General features: G+C 35.5%; 7 protein-coding genes across 7 annotated transcripts; 3 read left to right on the top strand and 4 right to left on the bottom strand.

The window, feature by feature from the left end:
• Nucleotides 1-581: 581 nt before the first annotated feature.
• Nucleotides 582-1,878, top strand: PHYBLDRAFT_179262 (hypothetical protein; the record flags this gene model as incomplete). Its single annotated transcript, XM_018438127.1, has 1 exon — nt 582-1,878. The coding sequence occupies exon 1, from the start codon at nt 595-597 to the stop codon at nt 1,876-1,878; it is 1,284 nt and encodes a 427-aa protein (XP_018297839.1). The 5' UTR covers nt 582-594.
• A 997-nt stretch (nt 1,879-2,875) lies between these two features.
• PHYBLDRAFT_154215 (hypothetical protein) lies at nt 2,876-5,161 on the top strand (the record flags this gene model as incomplete). The annotated part of the gene is made up of 6 exons (XM_018433307.1): nt 2,876-3,167; nt 3,451-3,539; nt 3,657-4,149; nt 4,292-4,771; nt 4,861-4,956; nt 5,028-5,161. The coding sequence occupies 6 exons, from the start codon at nt 2,876-2,878 to the stop codon at nt 5,159-5,161; spliced, it is 1,584 nt and encodes a 527-aa protein (XP_018297838.1).
• Nucleotides 5,162-7,553: 2,392 nt separating this feature from the next.
• On the bottom strand, nt 7,554-9,658 carry PHYBLDRAFT_58843 (hypothetical protein; the record flags this gene model as incomplete). The annotated part of the gene is made up of 7 exons (XM_018440391.1): nt 7,554-8,491; nt 8,583-8,657; nt 8,795-8,901; nt 9,068-9,105; nt 9,352-9,387; nt 9,488-9,570; nt 9,601-9,658. The coding sequence occupies 7 exons, from the start codon at nt 9,656-9,658 to the stop codon at nt 7,554-7,556; spliced, it is 1,335 nt and encodes a 444-aa protein (XP_018297837.1).
• A 1,002-nt stretch (nt 9,659-10,660) lies between these two features.
• PHYBLDRAFT_157339 (hypothetical protein) lies at nt 10,661-12,161 on the bottom strand. Its single transcript, XM_018433604.1, has 8 exons — nt 12,096-12,161; nt 11,977-12,027; nt 11,872-11,934; nt 11,679-11,793; nt 11,467-11,590; nt 11,294-11,375; nt 10,937-11,218; nt 10,661-10,854 (listed from the first exon to the last, which is right to left on the bottom strand). The coding sequence occupies exons 1-8, from the start codon at nt 12,129-12,131 to the stop codon at nt 10,819-10,821; spliced, it is 789 nt and encodes a 262-aa protein (XP_018297836.1). The 5' UTR covers nt 12,132-12,161; the 3' UTR covers nt 10,661-10,818.
• A 2,235-nt stretch (nt 12,162-14,396) lies between these two features.
• Nucleotides 14,397-15,346, bottom strand: PHYBLDRAFT_157338 (hypothetical protein). The gene is made up of 2 exons (XM_018433603.1): nt 15,067-15,346; nt 14,397-14,974 (listed from the first exon to the last, which is right to left on the bottom strand). Exon 2 carries the CDS (start codon nt 14,909-14,911, stop codon nt 14,756-14,758), a length of 156 nt encoding a protein of 51 aa, XP_018297835.1. The 5' UTR covers nt 14,912-14,974; nt 15,067-15,346; the 3' UTR covers nt 14,397-14,755.
• Nucleotides 15,347-16,422: 1,076 nt separating this feature from the next.
• PHYBLDRAFT_92843 (hypothetical protein) lies at nt 16,423-16,902 on the top strand (the record flags this gene model as incomplete). Its single annotated transcript, XM_018443805.1, has 2 exons — nt 16,423-16,687; nt 16,793-16,902. Coding segments are annotated over 2 exons (375 nt in total), but the record flags the coding sequence as incomplete, so codon positions are not given.
• An 826-nt stretch (nt 16,903-17,728) lies between these two features.
• PHYBLDRAFT_4444 (CCCH-type zinc finger transcription factor) lies at nt 17,729-19,051 on the bottom strand (the record flags this gene model as incomplete). Its single annotated transcript, XM_018440186.1, has 5 exons — nt 17,729-17,932; nt 18,041-18,153; nt 18,250-18,399; nt 18,530-18,785; nt 18,944-19,051. Coding segments are annotated over 5 exons (831 nt in total), but the record flags the coding sequence as incomplete, so codon positions are not given.
• Nucleotides 19,052-19,183: the final 132 nt, after the last annotated feature.

The raw sequence follows: 19,183 nt of genomic DNA, 5'->3' as shown, positions 1-19,183 counted from the left end.
AGTCTTTTTTTTTTGTCTAGACCCAAATACATAAATAAACATACATACATGTATGTAGGTAAGTAGGTAAAGAGGCATTAAGGATATGAGGCAAAATCAATAGCAATAAATAATAATAATGGTGACGTAGGCAATATGTGTACAAATGTATGTAAAAATGTAAAATGTAAAATGTAAAATGTGTGTGTGTGTGCGTATGTATGTATATGTGTGTGCGTGTGCGTGTTTGTGGCTGGATATACTTTTCCATCTTACAAACAAAACAAAAAAAAAGGAAAAAATAGATGAATAGCTCACAAGCATTTGCAAGATCCATTTCCAGTTCTTTTCGAAAGATAGAGTGTGCGAGCAGGTCCAAAGGGGGATAATAAAGAAGGAGAACTATATAAAAAGCACTGCAGCCTAGCCCTTCTTTTTTGTTTTTCTTTTTTTTTCTTTTTCTTTTAACAACCTTGCCGTCAGTCTGATTGATTGATTGGCATGTAAGTGAACCCCCATCAACCTCCCCTTTTCCCCTTTTTTCCCCTTCTTCTTTTTATCTTGCACTCGATATCCCTTTCTCGCTCACTGCTTTCCTTCGCTTTCTACTCTCTTATGACCGGTGCGTTTGCGTCTCTTTCCCACAAACGCCATCGCTCTCCCAGCACGGCCAAGACTCCACCTACTGCACCAATAGGAAAACTGTCAAAACTCAAGTCTGGTCTATCGCTCTTTGGCAGACTAGCCAACCCATTCGGATCTGGAACCACAACAACTAACCAAGACAACAGCGAAAACGACAACGAAGAAGACGACAACGACGACGAATGGGATCAACCAAAGAAATATTCCCTCAGTGCTCTTATGCACTGTTTCAAAAGCGCAGATCCAGCTGCTTCTGCAAATCCTGCTGCTTCTGCAACAACTCCACATCCGCTCGCAGGCGACGCTCTATACGAACATACACACTATCGACAACGATCGGTCTGTCCAGCACCACCAATCTATGACCCGTCACCCCAAGCACCCCTCCGCAAAAAATCCCTTCCAAGCATACTCAAGAAAGATCCACAAGACGATCACCCAACCACACCCTTCATACGCCACCATCGCCACACAAGCAGTCTGCAGAGCTCGGGTCTCTCAGTTCCGTCCATCAATAACGGACGTCACAAACAATCTCGCCATGTCAGGCACTACTCACATGTGTCATCAAGCATCACCGTCAATTCGGAGGATTTGACAGCCAAAGAATTTGCAGACTACACAGGCATTCGCATCTTATCCGAGACCGATGACGATAATGAGCATACTAACAGTGAAGATGAAGATGAAACAAAACGGTGCGGTTGTGAGGATGAAGGCATCGTGCCTGTCCTGGTCCGTGGCACCCACGGCAGACACAAGAGTTGCGACACAACCACATTACATGTCAATGAGGACAGTCAGATATCCATAAAAAGCTATTGCTCGATGCACAGTCATGATACCCGATCCCTATACCGTAAACCACAGATATGGGATTCTGATTTCTGGCGCAAACCTGGCCAACCACAACCTTTACCACAACAGCCAAACCTTGGCCACAAACGATCCGGATCGTCCATTCCTACCACTCCTCCTCTTCTCAGTCTTACCCAAGAAACCGAACCTCCAATCATACACACCATGCGAAAACTCAACACTCTATCTACAGAAACCCTCAACCAACGTAATAACAACACCAATATCTCCCAACTTGTACCTCCATCTCGGAATTGTATTATTCGCAAAGGTCGTTTCGAAATCCATCTCGAGAGCTCCTCGGAACCAGATCGAGTTGAATTACCTACAGACGAATGTGTTGTGGAATGGAAACGCAAACAAAAAAGCCCACTTTCTCAATCAACTATCCATTAAAAACAAACATGACATCTAACATATACATACATATATACATACATACACACCTACACACCTACAAAAGAAAAAGAAAAAAAAGGATATTTACACCTCTTTCTTTATTTCCCTTGTTTTTATACACACACACACACACACACAAACACACCTTTAATACATTATACTTTTTTTTTTTGCTTCATACATTCCAAGTCTTTCCATCTTTCTCTCTCTCTCTCCCTCCTCTAACACACACTAACACGCACGCTCTCCTAATATCCCATTCTCCCATTCTCCCTCTCTCTTATATATATATACATATTACTTTAAAGAAATAAAGAAATATAAAATACATCTTTAATATATATATATATATGTATAGACACAAATTCATGTATATTGTTCCTATTATTATTATTACTACTATTATTATTTTGAAGAATAAAATAACAAATGTCTACAGTTTTCTTAACAGCGTGAAAATTCCAAAAAGAATAAAACATGCTTTCTTTTTATGGTACATATAAACCATGTCCATATATTAGTTAATATTAGTTAATATTAGTTAATATTCGATTATTTTATGTATATACAACCTTTAAAGGTTTATAATACAGACAGTATATATATACACTTAAGTACATATATGCATAGTTGCATCCGAAAAGATAATACAATTGGAAATATGTACAATGTTCATCCAAGGTGTGCAAATAGCCAATAAAGAATACAATGGTTTACAGCAATACAAATTCAATACAAATTCAATTCAATTCAATTCAATTCATCAATCTCAGAAAGATCTTTTTCTGTTGAGCCAGTCAGTATTCTCGTACCCATTCTGACTCAGGTTTACTTGAATTCCCGCCTGTTTTGACAATATTAATATAAAGCATATCATTCAAATAGGTTTCTTCTTTTTCTTCTTCTTATCTCTTATACCAAATTTGTCCCTTCTTTTATTAATTATTCACAACACCAAAAGATGTCTCCAGTCAATACTTCCGGCACAGAATCAATGGTTCCCACAAACACTTCAAAAAACCCACTGCCAACAAAGGGAGCCGGCAAAGACAATAGCCACCCAGATTATCTTCGTTTGATCATGACAGCCAGAGTCTACGACATAGTCCAACAAACTCCCCTACAAGAAGCTGTCAATCTCAATGCCAAACTGAATGGTACCCAGATCTACATGAAACGAGAGGATCTTCAACCTGTCTTTTCATTCAAGATTAGAGGTGCCTACAACAGAATGGCTCATTTGACAGACGAAGAAAAGAAGATTGGTGTCATTGCATGTTCTGCAGGTAAATTCAAATTCAAATTCAAATTCTTACACACACACACACACACACACAGAGTGAGAGTGAGTGAGTGAAATTAGAGAGAAATGCGTATGTATGTGGGTGAAGACGAGGGAGGATATAGTACCCGAGAGATCAATAATCTTATTCTTAAAAATAAAAAAATAAAAATAAATTATATGATCGTGCATTATAACAATAACCAAAAATTATAATTATAAAACCTTGATTTAATAAAAACTTTTTTTTTTTTTAAAAAAAAAAATCAAATCAAATCAAATCAAAGGTAATCACGCGCAAGGTGTAGCCATGGCAGCCAAGCACCTAGGTATTAAAGCAAAAATTGTTATGCCGCTTCCATCACCTGCCATTAAAGTAAGAAACTGTTTAATGATTAAAGATAATAAAAACAACAAGGAAGATATAATATGATGAGATTTATTAATTATTATAATTATAATAATAATAATAATAATAATAATAATAATAAAGTGGAGAAATGTTAAGCGATTGGGAGCAGAAGTTGTTTTGTACGGAAACGACTTTGATGAAGCCAAGGTTGAATGCGCTCGTCTGATGAAGGAAGAAGGATTGATCAATATCCCACCTTATGATGACCCCTATGTTATCGCCGGACAGGGAACCATTGGTCTTGAGATCCTTCGCCAGATGGATGCCAGCAAGATCTCGGCCATCTATATCTGCGTTGGTGGCGGTGGATTGGTAGCAGGAATCGGAAGCTACATCAAGCGCATCGCACCTCATATCAAGATCATCGGTGTCGAGGCAAGCGATGCGGATGCAATGACCCAGAGTCTCAATGCCAAAAAGCGCAAGGAGCTGGGCGAGGTTGGCTTGTTCGCAGACGGTGCAGCTGTCCGCATGGTCGGCGAAGAAAACTTTCGTCTGGCCCAAGAACTTATTGACGAAATGGTTATCGTAACAACTGATGAAATATGTGCTGCAATCAAGGATGTGTTTGAAGGTAATGTTACAAGTAAAAATAAAATAAAAATAAAATAATAATCACACATACACAGAGGTATATATAATTCTTTTGATCAAATAACTAACGTTTGTGCCCATGTAATCGTCTTTCTTATTTTATTTTTTTTTAAAAAAAAAAGATACTCGCGCAATCTGTGAACCTACTGGTGCACTATCTCTTGCTGGTGCAAAGAAATATCTTCAATCACACCCTGAAGAAAAGAACAAGGGCGCACACATCGTTATTGTGTCGGGTGCAAATGTAAACTTTGACCGCCTGAGATTTATTAGTGATCGTGCAGAGTTGGGTGAGCGCAACGAAGCATTTTGTAATGTGATCATCCCTGAAAGACCAGGCAGTTTCATCAAGATGATCGAAGAGGTCCAGCCTCGTGCTGTGACAGAATTTACCTATCGATACTCTGATCCCGTAAATGCCCATATCTATATCAGTTTCAAGGTCCATGACCTTGATAATGAAGTAAAGAAAGTGTTGGCTGGCTGGGAAAAGAATGGCATGAAAGGATTTGATGTTAGCCACAACGAATTGGCCAAATCACACGCACGTTATATGGTTGGTGGGCAAGGACAGCCTGCAAATGAACGTGTCTTTAGATTTAGTAAGTAACAACGGCGTGAAGTTTTAAAAAAAAGCTGCCTGAATCCTAAAGTCTAATTTTATTTTTTATTTTTATGATTATCATTATAGTTTTCCCTGAGAGACCTGGTGCATTAATGAAGTTTTTGGTTGGATTGGACTCTACATGGAATGTATCTAGATTCCACTACCGTAACCATGGTGACGGTAAGTAAATTATTGGGGATAATTATTGGATGATCGAGAAAATATTTATTTATTTTAAATATATTTTTTAGACATGGGCAAGGTCTTCTTGGGTGTGCAGGTTCCTCCTCAGGATACAAAGTTATTTGATGAATACCTTGTTCGTCTTGGATACCACTTTGTAGAAGAGACAGACAATGTGGTTTACAAGACATTTTTATGTTAATAAGCTAATAAATTAATAAATTAATAAAGTAATAATTAGAGAATTGACTATATTGATTGATCTTGCCTTGCCTTGCCTTGACTTGATTTGACTTGATTTGACCTGTAATATTAAAAACGAATAAATAAATAAAAATCAGTAGTGAAATTTATCATATTCGTTTGTTAATATAACATATCTAAATAGTTTACGAAAATTACTTTTGTTTTGTGTGCTTAAACAGATAAAAGTTTATTAGCAAACAAGGTTTATAACATTGTTTAATTTCCTTTAAAGAGCATCTATTATTATTATTATTATCATCATAGAGTGAATTTTGAATGTACCTTTAAAGCACAGTTTATTCAAAGATATCTTCAAATACAGTCAAGAAAAGAAAAAAAAAGGGATCTTTTTAAAAATCTTTCTTTTGCTGTGGATATATTTTCAAAATATCTAAATAGAATCAAATACATATTCATATTCATATTCACAGTAAAATACATTTGTTAGGCGCACAATTCGAGAATACAAGGTGCATTTTTAAAGAGATTAATCGTTATGAATAAATAATAATAATATTCTTTTTTTTCTCTTTAAATAAACAGTACAGAAAAAGTATTCTTTGGTTATTATTACTTTTACCATTTTGAGAAAAAGCTTTATTTCCAAAAATGCGCCTTGGAGATGTGTTTTAGGGTACAATTTAAATAAGGAATATTTAAGATGATCAAAACCTCTTTGTAAAGAAAACGCAAATACATAATCACTTTCTTAATATGAAATAGTAGTAGATAAATGGTACAAAATATATTGAACTTTTTTTTCTTTCTTTTGTGAATATATATATATATATAACACATCTAGTTTCAAAAAAGATAATAAAAAAAAAGATCAGCGATAGTTTAGTGGCAGGGAAAATTATCGGCAAACCCCACATTTAGTGTTTAAAATGTTGGTTTTTCCGAATGACTTTTTTTTTGTATCATTTCCAAAATCGTTTCAAGAGCTTTGGCCTACTTTTCTTGCTATAAATAAGTCTTTATATTTTCTATGGTGCTCTAACTCTTTAGTAATACAATATTTATATAATAGGTGCAGTCGAGTGGAGCAGAGCAGAGTGGAGTAAAATTGGAAGAAATATTAAAAATACACTATATACTGCTTTATCTATCTTTTTCTTTTCATACTTTGTTTAATTTGATTGAATAACTTTTTCTAGCTTTACTACAAGTAGAATGTGCAGGTGGCTGTGTATAATTCCCCCACAAAAAAGAGATTACAGACACAAATATACTACATTCTCCATTTGAAAGTAGCACAGCAAAGAGTGCAAATGAAGTAAAATAGAAAACAAAACAAACCTAAGAAGAAGTAGGAGTCAAACCCTACCATAGAATTCCCTTGTATTACATAAAGACCGAATGAACAAATAAATAAATAAATAAATAAATAAATATAAAATCATCATTAACGTCCATTAGATGACCTTACCATCAGAATCAACGGAAGCATTAAACAACACATGGTTACACTCACTTTTTACACCAGCAAGTTCTTTTAAAGAATAATTCACACACACCCATACACCAATACATGTAAAAATAACATTTATCTCCTTCTTCTTCTTCTTATTCTTACTCTCGGCTCCATAAAATCTAGTGCTTGATACTATATTTACATCAAAAATATATATCATTTTTATTTGACCTTTTGAAGATCCCTTTTTCAAGCAAAAAAAAAAGGACATATAATTAATTTATTAATTAATTAAAAGCATTCCATATTTTAAAAATAAAAATTAATAATATACTCGAGGTAAATCATATCCATCTTTCTTCTTCCTTTTTTTTTTCGGCATCATTTTTTCCTATTCAATATCCGTTCAATGTGCCACTTACACTGACCACCAAACCAAACCAAACCAAACCAAACCAAAAAGCCATAAAAGATTCATTCATTCACAGAATAACAAACACAGAATTTTAGTGGAGTAAAATAATTTTTTATTTTTATTTTTATTACTCCAATTATTTCCAAACTCATTAGAAGCAAAATACTTTTCCTGAACACAAGAAAAGAACATTCTCATTTTTACCACCATTACAAAATAAAATATTACAGCGACAGACGGTGTGAATATATACATAAGAATATATATATAAAGCAAAAGTCAAAAAATCAAAAAGTCAAAAAGTCAGATTCAAAGTTAAGATGTAAAAGGTAACAGAATTACAGAATTACAGAATTACAAAATTACAAATGAAAGTCAGAAAGGTAGAATAGAACAATTCTTGTTTTCTTTAGTAAATCTTATTTTTATTTGTTATTTCAAAACGATAATATTGATATTTTATTTATTGATTTATTTTTGGTTTGTTTCAAAGACTTTTAATTGGGTCGTGAACGGTTATCAATTGCCACGATTATTGTCTCTGTTACTGTCACGGTCCCTGTTGTGATCGTTATTGTTGTTATTGTTGTTGTTCTTTCTGTCACGATCTCTGTCACGATCTCTGTCATTGCCTCTTCGAGGTGGCTCCCATGGATAATCATATGGTCCTCTGTGGTTTCCAAAACCAGGAGGTTGGGCAAGCTTAGAGGAACCCTTGAGGTCATCACCAGCTACAGTCCCAGCTTCCTTTGCTTTATCTCCACCATTCTCTTCCGAGTCAAAAGGTCTGTAAGGATACCTAGGATCGAAAGGATATCTGGGAGGCTCGTATCTAGGAGGTCCGTATATTGGAGGACTATACCATGGTGGAGAAGGAGGAGGAGGAGGGTACCAAGGTGGTTGCGGTGTTCTCTTATCATGTCTGTGTTTTCCAAAATGTGATCTCCATGGTTCGTGTGGATGCTTATCACCGTAATCAGAGGCTTCAGAATCATCTCTACGAACATACGGTCTATTCTTAGGAGGCTCAATGGGGTCGGAGTCTTCGCCTGGAGGAGAGTCTACGGGTGCATCTTCTCTCTTGTAATGTCCATTACCATGTCCGTATGGTGGTCTCCAAGGATCATAGGGATAGTAAGGATCATAGTTTCTTGAAGCCTCAAAGTCTGTGGGATCAAATTCATTCTCTGGATCTTCGGGCGTCTCGCCAGGTTTATCAGAGGTAGGTGGATCTGAAGTGTCTCCTGGAGAATTTGAAGTGTCTGTAGGGGGATTATCACGCTTTTGATGCCACCAATTAATACGGCGAGGGCCTTCTACGCAATAAGACTTTCCTTCTTGCCAGCCGTGACATTCATCGTCTTTGTCTTTGGATAAGTCTTTGTTCCAATCTCGCAGGCTGCTCACACTGACACCGTAGTGCTTAGCAACATCGTCACAATTTTCACCGCTGGAGGCTAAACAATAAAATAATGATTGTTGATATTTTTTAAGCATACCGTAAATTGTAATGTAATGTAATGTAATTTGATGTAATGCAATGCTTACATTTGTGGTACTTTTTACATGATTCATCTACTGGGAAAGAAGCGGCTGTACTTGCTAGAACAAGTGCTACTGGTACTATTATACTAAATTTCATGGAGGTTCCAATGAAGATCCTACTATGTAAAGAAAGTAGAGAAAAAAAGGGGGAGTTTTTGTCAGTTAAGGAGAATGTCATAGAGATCTATAGATATAATAATCTACGTGGAACTTACTTGGATCGATAAACTCTTGTATTTTCAAGAGTAGAATTTTGGCTTTAGGGGTGGTGTGTAAAATCTCGGCTTTCAGTTTTGCAAATAAGAAATTTGAATAGAGAAAGCTTGATTCGTGTTATATATATATAGATAGATGTATATGTATATGAATATATATATATAATTCTTGGTTAAAAGAAAATTATGAAACTTGAAGCTGGTAGGAATATCGAGGTCTTTATATATCTATTAAAAATTTCCCAGTCCTGTGTTCTAGATATTTAATTTTACTTTTCTGAAACTTTGTTTCTTGTGTTGTAGACAGCAGCCTGGTAGAATATTGTAGTATTGTATTGTATCAAATTGCATTATCTTTTTTCTTTTAAAAAAATGAAGTTTCATTCCATGGTTTCTTTGGAAGGATCGATCTGGCTTTAATTGGAGACCAGCAGAAATCTGGAGAAGATGGACAAAAGCATCCTACAGCATGAAAGCTGAGAGCTGCATTAGTTTACGGACTTGGGTTATTAAGAGTGTACCAAAATTTAGAATGTAAAGAACTTCTATTATTTTACTCCTTTCGAACAGACAATGCGATTATAATTCTTGGTCTAAAATAAATGAAAAAAAAATGTAATATCAAATGTCATTTTAAAATATATTTAGAAAATTGATACATAGCAATATCTTACCTGATACACACAGGCTTACTACTAGATGTTGGCTAATTCTCGCATAGTAGGTATACAAGGGTTTATTGTTATCAGTATAATTAATGTGTATTAAATTGTGGGCTTATAATAAATTCCAAGACAAAGTATTACTTTGAGTTTTAATAGTACGAATATCTCTGAATCTTTCTACAAATCTTTGAGGTACCATTAGACAAGACACGCTGTTTAATTGTATGAATTTAGTTCGAGACTTTCAAGAGATCTTTATTATCAAACGAATGTTAGTCCAGAGATACACAAAACAAAACAGCGTAGTGTCATTCTGCATTGTCGATGAGCACAGAACAAATGGTTTCTATTCGATATTAGCATATTGCGCTATAATACTTATTGGTGATTTAAAAAAAGTTCATGTAAAGAATAGTTCTATAAACTCTTTTTTTTTTTAAATAAAATAGAACAATGAATTTTGCTTCTAAAAGAATAACAAGAATAATGCTTTATTTAAACCAAGTCCTCAAGTCAAGTCACTAAAACTTCCTAACTATTAATGGAATACAACGTTTTCAATACAGAAAATAGAAACAAATATTGGTGTTAGTTGTATTTAGATTTCGGATTAAAATATTATACACAAAAGAGCTTAGGGTCCCAATAGCTCATTTAACTTGACATTAATTATCTTCAGGGCAAGGGGGAGGAAAAAGCCTTGGGGGATATAAATATGTGACATCTCTTTTTCTACTTCTTGACCAATCTGAGAAAAAGGATCTGATTGCCTTTGCATAATTTTATTTTATTTTGGATGCAATAAAAAAAAAAGAAGCTTTGATCTGCGCTTATTGGATACGAAGAAGTCGGACTGAGTCTCTATAGGACATCTTTATACTAGAAACAGTTCATAATAGTGAACCAGTCTACATAAATACCCCTTTATAATAATAATAATGATAGAGACTTGTGGGGTATGAAATCCCACAAATAATTTCAATTGACTTTATTTATAACCTTTTTCTTATAGAATAAATCAAAACACTACAATACGAAACAAATATTCAACGCCGCCAAAAATATCCCGATTATGCATAAATTGATTATAACCAACCACACCATCAGCCTCCCCCCCTATACAAGCATATATGAGCCATAGTGATATCAAACTAGATCCCACAGAGTTATAGTCTGCAAACAACAAGAGTCTATAGCCAATCTCAGTATAATCTTAGCCTTTAATAATAATATTACTATAAAAAAAAAACAATTTCTAACAGCAATGTATGAAAGCAAGAGATAATAACTACATTTGAAACAAATGGGATCTCATTTATAATAGTAATATTATTATTATTATTGTTATTTTAAGGTCAATTAAAGCTTTCCTCCTACAACTACACCTCCATCAACCTGATAACAATAATAAGAACATGTATTTAATAAAACAAAGTCCCCAAAAACAATAATTACAATTTCTCCCGATCTTCATTACCTTTATAATTGCCCCTGTAGTATACTGACCAGCACGAGAGGATAGGTAAATACAAGTACCTGCAATATCCTCAGGCGAACCAAGTCGACCTACTGGGATTGATGCGATTATTATATCACTGAATGCGTCCAATGTTGCCTGCATCATTTTTGAAGGGAAAGCGCCGGGAGCAATAGCATTCACAGTGATCGAATCGGGACCCAACTTAACAGCCATATGACTTGTAAGATGATGAAGACCAGCTTTAGAAGCCGAGTAAGCGTAGGTTTCTTGGGTAGGAACCTAGAAATATATAAATTACAGCATTTAACAATATAGTACTATATTGTGTTTTTCAAAATTTTATATGATCCATACTTTCAAACCATCAATAGAGCCGATATTGATCACCGAAGAAGGACGAGAGGGAACAGCATTGGCCTTCAACAGTGGAAGACAACTTTATTTATTTATTTATTTTTAAAAAAAGGAAAAGTCTTTGTAAATTGTATGTTTCAATCAAAGCTAATACTTCTTGTCTTTTTACTTACGCCTGAGTGAGAGAAAATACCCGCTTTAAATTAAGGTTAATTACTTTCTCAAAAGCCGAATCCGGATAATCTTCAATGGTCTCGCCCCAGGTAGCACCTGCGTTGTTTACTAGTACATCCAAATCTATGTTGTTGATATATATACAAATCATAGGCTATTAGTTTTGATATATTTTATACTTTTTTTTGCATAAAAAAATGCAAGGATTTACGTTTTTCACGTTTCTCTAGCTCTTTTACAAGTCTCTTAACTTCCTCGAGATCTTGAAGATTTGCTGGAATAGAAAAACATCTTCCTGGCCCAAGAGTGTTAAGCTCCTTGGCCACCTAAATAAAATGTTAGTTTGTTTAGACTAATTGAGATTACAAGAGGAATGAAGCATAAGAAAAAAAACATAATATTACTTTTGTGCAGACATGAGCTGATCGACTTGTGATGTAAACGTTGGCTCCGCTTTGAACAAAACCCTAATGATGTTCAATGTTGTTGCAATGATGTTTACAACTTACTGTAGCAATCATCAGCCCTATGCCACGGGAGCCGCCAGTTACCAATACAACCTTTATGTGATAATAGGAATCAATTGAATAATATAGTAGAGATAAACCACGCCTTCTGATCTGTTTACCTTTCCTTTCACATCAAATAACTTTGGGAAATCCATTTTGATTTTGATTTTGATTTTATTACTTTGTTAAGTATATATATATATATATATTAATAAAAAAAAAGACAAGCAAATAAGAAAAAGACTAATAATTATATCCCTGGCTAGTTTGTATCACCATCTGCGCGAATAAGATGGAGCAGCTTGTCATAGTAATTATGAAGCTAGTGGGTTAAAAGTCCAAATGGTATGCATGTGTTAGTTTAACCGTGTAATTTTGTTATAGCTTTGGTACTTACATGACGAGGGCACTTTTGATAGAGAACACTGAGAGGATGCATAGACAATATCTTGTCCTTCCTAAAAGATAATAATAACATTAATAATAATGAAAACTACCTTGTTTTTCTTCTATTGAATCATTTCTGAATCTTACCATTCTACAATAGCATATCGGTTCTCATTTGTCTTCATTTTTTCGTTTAATTGTGCTTTTTTCTCTTCTTTTTCTTTGGCTTCTTTATCTTCTTCCTCAGGTTTTTCCACAACAAATTTTACCATACTAACAGCCTTATCCCAATCAATATCAGCGTCTTTGGGAAAATCGGTGTCAAAAACGATATCATCATCTGTCAATTGGCTTTTTGCAAGTGGCCTCAAAGGAATCTTTCCAATAGTTTCAACAGTAGAAATAGTCTCAGCAACATCTTCCATTTCCACATCGGAGTCATCAATTTCATCAATCTCTTCTTCTTCATCTTCTTCGTCCTCGTCCTCCTCTTCTTCTTTGATTTCTCCTTCAACTTCGATTTCTTTGCCTTCGATTTCGACCTCTTCGTCTTCAAGTTCGACATCTTCGTCTTCGATTTCGTCTTTAAGTTCGTCTTCAAGTTCGTCTTCAAGCTCATCTTCAATCTCGTCTTCAATCTCGTCTTCAATTTCTGCTTCGATCTCGGCTTCGATTTCGTCTTGGTGGTCTTCCTTGTCTTTGCTTATACCATCATTCATAGTTTTCTTTGCTCCATCTAAGATCATTGATTCTAATGTCGTACTTGATAGATTGTTTTCGGCTTCAAACATATCTTCGTTGTCTGAAGTCAATATGGAGAGCAGCTCGTCCTCTTCATCTTCTTCCTCAATCTCATCAACTTCATCAGTAGTACAGCCTTCCACATCAATTATCATACAATCTTCATCAATACTGTGGTCCACACTTTTCTCATTGATTTCACGAGTCGTGTTATCCTTATTGACATTATGATCAGTATTCTCCCCATCGATGTTATGAGCTGCATCGTCTTTATCAATATTGCGGTCAGAATCATACTTTTCAATGGCGTGATTTCCACCATTATTATTATTATTGTTATTATTATTATTATTATCATAATCATTATCATCATCACTCTTATGATTTTTGTCAATATTATCGCCCTCGTCCTCGTCCTTTCCCTTCTCTTCTTCTTCCTCTGCCTCCTCCTCGCTCTTGGCATCTTCTTCATCTCTATTGCCTTTGTCGACTTTATCGAGACTCTGGGTGCCCTTTTTTGTATCAATGTTTTTTAGAGGTGAACTCTCCTCACCCAAAATAAGCCAACCTTCGAATCTGCTGCTGGTTTGCTGACTGTGTTGGCCCTGAGCAGGTTGTTTGCCTTTATCCGAAATTTTGTCCGTAGAAGACAGTGTCTTGGTCGAAACTTTAATAGCCTCACTAGAAACAGACGTAAAAGTAGTTTCTGATAGTCTACGAGATTTATCCTGGGGGCTTTTTTCCTTATCTTCCATGATTGGCGATCCTGATACCGAAGGAGCTGTAGTTTTCTTGGCTGATTCGTGTATATCTATATCGATAATTTCTTTAGAGGCTAATAGTAATAATAGGGACAATAGTGACAAGAATAATCAAAGAACCCGTAATTTTGATTAGAGGTCTTATATTTTCTGGCTTATTACCTGTATTATCTTTTGAATCTTTACTAGATACGCTCATGCGATCAATCGACTCTTCTTTACGAAAAAATGTTTCCTCACTGGTAGCTGATATAACCATAGGAACTCTCTTTGGCTGTGTCAATTTGCGTGGGGGTGAGCTTTCTTTGAACGCTTTCATATTATAGATATCAGTTGGCTTTTGAGGAACTTTAGAAGTGTCGATCGCCTCAGTCGAGGAAGCTGTTGCATCTTTGCTCGATTCCTTTGGAGGAGACACGGAAGTTGACGCCCTAGGTGTGCTTGTTGAGAAGGGAAGCTTCTTTTGGGTCAACTTTCCGGGAACAGACATGAGCTTTGCTTTCTTTTTCTGAAATTCGGTAGATTCTGGCAAAGGAGTTTCTTTGCTTGTGGTGTTTATCATGTCAAGTGTATCGTCATCAATTTCCATGTCATCCCGTTCTTTCCCTTTCAATGACTTCATCGCTTTTGCCTCTTTATCAATACGAGCTTTTTTGGCATGTGCTCGAGTGGTTTCTTCCAGGATACGTTTCAAGGATTTCTCTATGGGCACGCTTGTAGAAGGTACTGTAGGCCTAACAGTTGATGGTTCTGAATTTTTAGGCGAATTTTTATGTCCTTTCTCCTTCTTTTCAATAGTTGTATTCGATGATGTCTTTTTAGACTCTCCGGAAGAATGAGATTGAACACCTCCTTTATTTTTATCAGCATCCGAGCTACCAGAAGAAAGGCTAGGAGCAGAAATTTTTTCCGATTGCTTCTGTGAATGGTCTGGTGTGCTGCTGCTGCTGCTGGGCTGAGCAGGATTGACTTCGGGGACAGTGGTTCTTTTTCTTGTAGAAGTTGCATTTTGTTGCGGCTTGTTGCTTGCGATCGTTTTCTTCCATGCATTCAATGCTTCTTCCCCCCCACGCTCTTTCCAATACTCTTCAACCAATTCAGGCGCAGACCTTTAAGTATGTAAACTTCATTTAATTTTCTTTTCTTTTTTTTTGCGATTGCGCGTCAATCTGGCTTGAGATGCAATAACGTCTTAACTTACACGTTGTCAATGTCTTCCCATGTGTTATCTGCATCAACGTAATTTTTCCATTTGATGAAGTATTGTAAAACCTTTCCACCCTTTCCCTAAAATATTTCTGAGTATTGTTTCCTGTTTCTTCTCTTTCTTCATTCTTCTTTCTTCTTTTCGTTTTATGCTCTTAAAAGTGTGTAATAGCGTGTACCTTCTTTTTCGATTTAATACATCTATGATTTACTATGGCTTCCACTTCATATTCCTCTTCTTCGAGTGATTCGGGTTCTACTTCAGGCGCATGCGCTTCTTTGGTTTTTTCAGCCATTGTTTTATTTTATTTTATTCTTTCAATCACTGGTAAAAAATGTGGAGTTTTGATGTTAAGTAGTGGTCAGCTCATAAAAGAAGTCACGGGCATGTTGCATGAAGCCCAGAATGACAAATAATTTTATTAGTGTTTTGTTAAAAATTGAGATTCACTAAAATAATTATATATATATATATATATATACTACATGCCATAGAATATAATATAACCAAACAAAAATCAACTTCTCCTCACCTTACTCAATTTTAACTTCTTTGCTTAATCTCAGCGTTAGTTTTATATCAATATTTTGTATATACGAGTACTATTCCTATTGGATAGGTCATAGATAAAATCGATGAATTCAAATAGTAGAGAAACAAAGCAGAGTAATAATATATATATATATTTATATTATAATATTTTATTAAAAAGAAAGTGGTATTTGAGGAAAAAGAAGTTTAGTATTTGTAAGAAATATCAACAGCTCCAAAGTCACAAGAACCTTGGTGCTTTATATTTGTTTCCGATGTAACACGCCATCTTTTAGAAGCTTTTTTTTCTCTAATTCACAACAGACATTACTCAACACTATATTGATCTTGATGACAGATGCTTACAAACGTCCATTGACTACTCAAAGATCCTCTCTAGGGATCAACCAAGCATACAGAGTTTCTCATGAAGAAGCCGCGCCAGATACTAGAGCACAAGAACTACTAAGTGACCAAGTTTTCTCCGAAGTATCAGAAGATTCTGGTTTCTTTACCTGGGCAAAGTTTATCGTTCTTCTGTACTATAACAAAGTGAAGTAGCTTCAAAACTCGACGGATCCATATTCTGTTATTTTTTGTTGGAGTTTTTTCTTCTTCTTCTTTTTTTCTTACTTTTGTAGAACACTTTTAACTAGGCAGCAGTCCACATCTTTGGGTACTTTACTGGCTGGTCTTGGTTTAATCGGTAAGAACATATAACCAGAGATAACAAAGTAACTGAATGATACAATGTACTGTACTGTACTGTACTGCACTGTAATACAATACAATACAATGCAATATATTATTCTGGTTAGTGTTGATAAGCGTTTGATCCTAGGTGCCTTGCCAACCCCTTCTTATATCAAGCAGCTGCATGCACGAGATAATCTATGTACTATTATCAACATGTGTGCTGAATTCCCGGGATATTTGTCTCTGTACGACGAACTATCAATTCAACAAATTAGACTACCCACTACAGATTTCAGTATTCCGACTGTAAACGCGATTACCAAAGGAGTCAATTCAATTATAGACACGATGGAAAATAAAGATGGAGTAGTATACTTGCACTGCAAAGGTCAGGCTTTATTTTCTTTTCAGAATAATAAATAAATTCTATAAGCAGATAATACATGTATCATCATGTATTAATCTAAGAAAGTTTTCTCTTGTTTTAATTTAGCTGGAAGAGGTCGAAGTGCGGTGATTGCACTGTGTTATCTGCTTAGAGTCTATCGCTTGACACCTGTAGAAGCACAAGAAGTACTACTAGTATGCAGACCACAGGTAAGGTATTTACAGACATACATACGTACATGTATGTATGTATGTATGTATGTATGTATGTATGTATGTGGACACATTATATTTAAATTTAAGCGTACACATACATGTACATAAAATAGGTTGACAAATTCATATATCTGGAAGAGCAAGTTCGTGAATTTTACAAAGAGATGATCTCTCAAGCCGACTCGGGCAAATTTGTTCGTGTACCTTACAACTGAAGCAAACTACATTTGCTACATCAGACGGACATATACAATGTATACCTTATTGGCTGTACTTTCTGCTTTAATCTCATTTCAAGATATTTGACAAACAAAGAATTCAAAGGACCAAAGTCAAATTATCAAAATATCAACAAAATAAATTATAAGATTAAATGTATAAATAAAAAAAATAAATAAAAATTATATAGGATTTAGAGCTTGTTTCTTATACTCCTTTCCTCACTCACTCTCTCTCTCTAAGTTTTTTTTAAAAGACAGGATTTTGATGTACAGAAATGAATGTATTGTCCTCCTCCTCTTCTTCTTCTTTCCTTTTTCTTTTTTTTTGGTCATTCGCTTTCATTCTCTCTTTCTCTATCTTCCTCTTCCACTCTCCCTTCTGTCCTTTCTTTCAATACTGCTTTTTTTGTAATAATTTAATCATCATCCAAATCGTCCAAGTTTTCTTTTGCAAAGAGATCCTCATCAATAGCCACTTCTTTAGACTTGTCTTCCAATGACAATGCATCCACAGTTGTACCCAAGAACTTTGCTTGTTCCTGTCTGTCACGCTCCTTCTCTGCCTCAACACGATCAAACTCTGTCAGATCAAATGCATCCAAATCCTCGTCGGCATCTGCAGCCATAGCAGGGTTGAAGTCGAACAGATCTCTTCCAGACATTCCCTGGGATCTACCAGCCTTGAATCTGGTTTCCTTCTGCTTACGTATCGCAGCTTCCTCAGCATCCTTAGCTACCTGTCTGTTCTTCTTCCACTGCATAAAAGACTCCAGTGTGACAGGTGTTTGGTTGGGACCAAGTTTGTGACGCTAATACCACCAATGTTTTTTTTTTTAAAAAAAAGAAAACATCACTTAACTTCAAGTTCCTTCTCTTCATATATTTATATTCTTTCAGTTGATTATTTTCTCTCTTACCTCTGTATCCAAGAACTCTTCGAGTGAAATCTCCTTCTTATCATCCTTCTTGTCCTTCTTTGATTTCAAAACGAAACCAGGAGGAAGAGCGTGGCGATATTTACACTCGACACCTAACCAAATACATATCAGAACCAAACCAAACCAAACCATCCATTCACTCATTTCTTCCTTTTTTTTTGCTTAACTACTTGGATCCATAAACTTACCACCATTAGGACATTCCCAGAACCAGCCGTACTTGCTGTTCTCGATGGCTTCCAAGAAATGCTTGCACACAATATCTGTAGGAGGTTGCTTTGCAGACTTGCTCTTGATAACTTCTTCAAGCTTCTTTTGATCCCAACTTTCCATGGTATCTAAATCAAATCAAATTATAGCAATACATTTAGTTTTTTTTTCCTTCTTTCCTTCCTTCCTTCTTCTCCTCCCCCATCTTCTTTTTTCCCATTGTATTTATATTTTTATATATATTAATATGAGTATTACCTTCATCAGTGGCACGAGAGTCGGTATAGAAATCTTTCTTTTGAACCTTACGCTCGCTGTTCAAGTCGTGAGAGAATTTACACTTGGAACCCTTTTCACAGTGACCAGCCTTGAAATACTGGCAAATAACACTCTTGGGATCTGTTCCAAAAGGCACCTTTTGTGGTGTCTGGACAGGCTTGAACAATTCAGCAAGTTCTTCCTTGCGCTTTTGTTCCAAAGCCTTCTTTTCAGCAATCTTTTCCTTGTTTGATGCCTATCACAAAATTAAGAAAATAAGAAAGGAAGTAGAGCTGTGAGTTAAAAAACCAAAAATTCGCCATGTGGTTGTGCAAAGGCTTTTTGGTATTTCTTCTTCTTCTTCTTCTTCTGTTTTTTTTTTCATTCTTTCTTGGTTTTCTTTTGTCCACCTACGTTTGTTACGTTGGCCATAGCCTGTCCTTGGACTTGCTGAATGTATTTCTGGACCTTGACAGACTTGTTCTTGTTTTTCATGCCAAAAGTCTTGTCATCGGCGACCTTGACGGTCTTTTTCTTCTCATTCTTCGTTTGCTTATTCTTGGGTGGCATGATGTTTTTTTTTATATTTTTATTGATGCGACGGAATCAAAGCTCGTTTGATGCAAGCGGTCAAAGAAAAAAAACACGTCGCAG

Source organism: Phycomyces blakesleeanus, assembly GCF_001638985.1.
Source record: "Phycomyces blakesleeanus NRRL 1555(-) unplaced genomic scaffold PHYBLscaffold_2, whole genome shotgun sequence".
NCBI classification, from domain to species: Eukaryota; Fungi; Mucoromycota; class Mucoromycetes; order Mucorales; family Phycomycetaceae; genus Phycomyces; species Phycomyces blakesleeanus.
This window is presented reverse-complemented; position numbering and strand designations above follow the sequence as displayed.